At 38.9% G+C, this 5,251-nt stretch overlaps 1 protein-coding gene across 1 annotated transcript in view; it reads left to right on the top strand.

Annotated features, from left to right (window-relative positions):
- Positions 1–5,251, top strand: part of LOC306761639 (sodium/hydrogen exchanger 6-like) — an 11,062-nt gene continuing 5,811 nt past the window's right edge. The window contains exons 1-9 of the mRNA XM_079247891.1: positions 1–373; positions 1,371–1,570; positions 1,899–1,976; positions 2,392–2,468; positions 2,597–2,709; positions 2,912–3,017; positions 4,385–4,526; positions 4,702–4,807; positions 5,034–5,122. Of these exons, the coding sequence (XP_079104017.1) occupies positions 97–373; positions 1,371–1,570; positions 1,899–1,976; positions 2,392–2,468; positions 2,597–2,709; positions 2,912–3,017; positions 4,385–4,526; positions 4,702–4,807; positions 5,034–5,122 (1,188 nt within the window). The 5' untranslated portion in view covers positions 1–96. The remainder of the gene's footprint in view (positions 374–1,370; positions 1,571–1,898; positions 1,977–2,391; positions 2,469–2,596; positions 2,710–2,911; positions 3,018–4,384; positions 4,527–4,701; positions 4,808–5,033; positions 5,123–5,251) is intronic.

Genomic DNA, 5,251 nt, shown 5'->3' with positions numbered 1-5,251 from the left:
TGCGGAAGGAGCTTAGCTGAAGTACGAGGAGGCGCTTTCTTAGCATAAAGACAATACATTTAGACGACAAATGTGTATTTGTCGTTCAAGGCCAACATGGAATTCACATTGAGACGCGTTGTTGGTGTTAAACTACCAAAAGTGTCCCTTCTGCTAGCCTTGCTTCTGTCGGTCCTGCTCGTCGGGAGCCAAAGCGACAGCAATGTGTTGGATAACGTCGTTACCGAGAGGATGGCTGAGGAAAGCCACCGACAGGATAGTGCCAATCTGCTTATATTCATCATGTTGCTAACACTCACCATTTTAACCATATGGCTTTTCAAGCACCGGCGTTTTAGGTTCCTGCACGAGACGGGACTCGCCATGATCTATGGTAAGAACGTTAACGGTAGCTAACGGTCACGTCAGTTAACGTTAATGCTAGCCGTGCGTGACGTCAGCTCCTTAAACGTTACCTGTGATCCAATTAAACTGTTGTCACCATAGATACGGTCTATGGTTGTCACGTCAGGGTACGTGGTGCAGCATACAGGTAGGACGATGCTGTAGGTTATGGCTTATGCTAATGAATAACTTATTAATGGGATTTTTATCCTGGGTTCTATTTTGGCCAATAGGAGTACAGTGTTTTATGAATTGTTAGAACAATAACAACATATAATAAAAAAAAAAGTGTGTATTCATTTTCAATGTAAAATACGTTGCTTTGAGGTAACAGTTGAATCAAACTTTTGTTTCCTCTCATAATAAACTAATATCTCGATAAAAATGATCCCTTTCAGGTTAAGTGCTCCTGTTTAGTCCTTTTTTTTTTTTTAGCTTGAGGAACATAATTTATTCAATCACTGATTATATTAATTTTAACCTCAACTGAATGCAGTGGGTACTGAACCCAAATTAATGACAATGACACTGTTCCATACACAAATCGAGATACGTAAAAATTGTATGCAAATCACCTGCATATATCGGGATACATAGGACATCACAATATGTGGGATTCATAACAAAATTCCTAGTATTGGGTTACTTCCATACTTATGTTTTGTTTACGACATATCACCTGTGTTGATGCCAAAATAGCACAAACAGGGTGTGGAAGAACTCTGCTGTAAAGTCTTAGTTCAGATACATTCAATATAACTTCATTCATCTCAGTGGGGCAGTTCAGAACTTAAGGAGGAAGATGTATTTTGGGATGTAGGTGCCTTCCCCACTCCCCCCTTTCTCTGTGTGCTGCAGCCAGTGCAGCAGTATTTGTGTCAGGAGAAGAGCCCCTCAAAAGCTGAGTTGAGTGGATGAGAAGGGTGTTTAGTTATCCTAGCTGTGTATGTCACTGAGTAAAAGTATTTTCTCTTTCTCCCCTAAAGGCCTGTTAGTGGGTGTGATTCTGCGCTTTGGCATCCATGTGCCACAGAGTGTGAGCGACGTGATCCTCAGCTGCGCTGTCAATGCCAGCCCCGCCACACTGCTAGTCAATGTCAGTGGACGATTCTACGAGTACACCTTGAAAGGGGAAGTCAGCCGGGGTAAAGGTCATCAAGTGCAGGACGACGAAATGCTGCGAAAGGCAAGATGATGATCAGATGGATGGCTGAGTGGTGGAGGGTGCATGTGGTGGTTTTTTTGTCCTTCACACAGTAAAGGAATGAGCAACTATTGCATGGATATGGCAGGAGAAAATGTTTTATTAATTAATGAGTATTACAAATATTTGGTTGTATCAGGTTCATTTTGTGTCATACTGGAAAATTCCATCAAATACTTCTGGAAGTTATGATACTCTGCATTCACAAACATTAACGTTGTCCTTTTAAAACATGTTGGAAAGGTGTTTATTAGGTGAGAATTCATGCAAATGTTCGATTGACTAACTTCCAACTTGCTGCTGTCTACAGGTGACATTTGACCCAGAAGTTTTTTTCAACATTTTGCTGCCTCCTATAATCTTCCATGCAGGTTACAGTCTGAAAAGGGTAAGTGTCTTCAAATGATTGATGAAATATTGTTTCACGTGTTTACATATAACTGTTAGCATATATTGCTTAAGTAATTTACACTATCAGTCAAAGGTTTGAACATACTTTCCCATTAGATTTAATGGAAAAGTGAGCTCTGCCCTTAATCTGGTAGTGTATAAATTATATATATATATATATATATAGATATATATATAAACTGTGATGTATATATATATATATATATATATATATATATATATATATATATATATATATATATATATAAAAATATAAACTGGATAAAGGGTCTCTCACTTAAAGCCATGCAGCACAACATATAATTTGCATATTTATGCCTGAGCTATTAAAAAATATTTTGTTTTTTTTTGTATCTTCTTTCTTAATAAATGTGCCTTCATCTCGATCTCAGAGGCATTTCTTCAGAAACATTGGTTCCATCCTGGCTTATGCTTTTATGGGAACAGTTATATCCTGTTTTGTTATTGGGTAAGTCAAATAACCATTTCTGACATTAACTTAAATATGGATTTTTGTCATTTTTGCCTCCGGTTACTACAGCCTAAATATACAGTTAAATGCATAAATGTGTCATCCACTTTTTCCTTTCTTTGTAGGCTCATCATGTATGGCTTTGTGTCTTTCATGAAATTTGTTGGGCAGCTTGGGGGGGATTTTTACTTTACTGACTGCCTTTTCTTTGGGGCCATTGTTTCAGCAACAGACCCAGGTAGGAACCACAAGAGCTTGAAGCACTTGTATGCAACATTAAAAGAAAACAGAAATTTGATTACCTTAATTTAGGATGCATAAAACATGTCCAGGGTTGGATATTTGCATGCATGTATTTCAAGGAAGTTTTTTTTGTCCACCTGTCCTGCTTTACAGTTTGTCAAACTTTGAATGAATGTTTTGTCATTCTGTGTTTTCAGTGACAGTGCTGGCTATTTTCAATGAGCTGAAGGTTGACGTTGACCTGTATGCTTTATTGTTTGGGGAGAGTGTTCTCAATGATGCCGTGGCCATTGTTCTGTCCTCGTAAGTATCAAATGCACACTGCACAAACACAAAGCTCATCTAACTGTTGTTATCTATCACTTTTTGCCAAAGCAAAGGAGGTTTTTTTCCCGTCTAGCTTAGGTCTAAAACTCATTTAACCTTTTAAGTTTTTTAGTTGATGCAGTCATTCCTCTATAGTATAGATAGTTAGAGAAGTTACAGGTCTTATTATGTGAAAAAGCACATTTTTGTTTTAGAAGTTTAGTCAGTCTGTATTTTGGTAGAAATAGTACTTTTGATCTTTTTTTTTTCCTTTGTGTCCCTGTTGAGTTTTAACCAAAGGAAATAACAACAGTGCCTTACTTCAATTCTGTTTCTGTCAAAAACAGTCATTTAGAAGGATTTGCTGTATCTTGCACTTGATAAGATTCATCAGATCAGGTTGAAAGGGATATTTACACAGAAAAAGGAGTGACTATGTTGTATGGGATCATTTGAATTAAAGTTGCATCAAAAGGGATCTTTTTCCTGAATCTTAGAGTTACTGTAATGGATCTAACTGACAAATACAGCTTTTCTGTTGTACACTACCCGTCACTGGAAATAACCATAGTAACATCCATCCCTGTCATTTCACTGCTTGCCTCTCTCCACCCATCTGTCATTCACCGCCTGCCTGTACGTACGTATGTATCTAGTGTTCTCCTTCGCTTGGAAAAGCAGGGTAGGCAGGGGGCTGGAGCTGTTCGCTCCTCTGGAGAGGATAGTCCAGTCTGGTCAGAGGGGGTGGAGGAATGGCTGGGAGAAAACCTGACATTTACACCTCGGTGGGTGGGTTGGGTGGACAGTGTCGATTTGCTGGTGTTGAAGTGGCAAAACCTTTCAGTTGATGCAATACAAATATTTTATCTAGATTGTACCCCTGAATAACGTTCCACTAGGATCATCACTGCCCTCCCCTACACAGCCACTACATCCCCTTTTTGTTTTACCCTTTGCATCATTTTTAGTTTCTTTATGCTTTAAAGAACCTGCCTATGATAAGCAGCCTTTGCCTACAACTGTAGATTTTCAACCAAATGGGGTTGAAAAGTTCAGTTAGATTGTAGCTTGCAAGACTTTCCTGCTTTTTTTTTTTTTTTTTTTTCTTTTTAATGAATGTAAAACCCACCTCCAGGTTTTGTGGCTTCACTTTGGTCTTTGGGTTTGTTTTGAAGTAAAACAGTAATGCTCTAAATTTGGATTTGGGTTATGCAGGTTTGATTTCATGCCTGAAATCAGAAACTCTGTTTCTGATTTACGTGAGCATGTGTTTGACATTGGACTGCTTTCCTTTTCTAAATTCTCCGTAAGAGCCTAATCCCGTTTTCCGAGTAAATATTTTTGTATACTCTATTTTTCCCCAGCTCCATTGTGGCGTATCAGCCCACAGGGGACAACAGTCACAGCTTTGAGGCCATGGCCATGCTGAAATCTTTTGGCATTTTCTTGGGTGTCTTCAGTGGTTCTTTTGCCCTTGGAGTGGCAACTGGAGTCATGACCGCTCTCATATCCTTTTATGTGATAATTAGACCATGTTTAATGCTTTTATTCTGGCCTGTATTCTTTCCTCATTGTCATACAATTTCTTTAAAGAGTTATCGTGTTTCTTCTGTGAACTGAGCTTCAGGTTGACTGGATGTGCCACTCCTTGTTTTGTTCCCTAACTTTCTCTTTTCCTCACGTGACTAAGTTTACAAAGCTGAGAGACTTCCCCTTGCTGGAGACAGCTCTCTTTTTCCTGATGTCCTGGAGCACCTTCTTGTTGGCGGAGGCCTGCAGGTTCACAGGTACACCTGCAACCAGGACTGTACATGCAGCAGAAACTTGACATTTTAGTCTCTTTTTTTTTATTTTGACCTTTTATTTTAATCACCAAAAAATAGAATTAACAGTTGATGTATCAAGTTGACAAGTTTTCTCTGTGATTTAAACGTCCATCCCATCCTACCATTACAAGCTAACTTCATGCATTTTTTAATGACGCTAACGTAAGATGGCTGTATGTTTCTGCAGGTGTTGTAGCAGTCCTGTTCTGTGGGATCACTCAGGCTCACTACACCTTCAACAATCTATCCCCTGATTCTCAAGACAGGACCAAACAGGTGAAGCAGTTGCTTCATGTTTGTACTTCTTCTACCTCTTTTTAAGCAGCTTCACCACTCAGCTATTCAGTTATGTGTGCAGACACAAACTGCAGGTAATATTTTTATTGGCACTTTATTTAAGAGATC

The sequence above is a fragment of the Telmatherina bonti genome (assembly GCF_933228915.1).
Source record: "Telmatherina bonti genome assembly, chromosome: 10".
NCBI classification, from domain to species: Eukaryota; Metazoa; Chordata; class Actinopteri; order Atheriniformes; family Telmatherinidae; genus Telmatherina; species Telmatherina bonti.
Note: the sequence above shows the minus strand (reverse complement) of the source record. Positions and strands in the feature narration are given on the sequence as shown.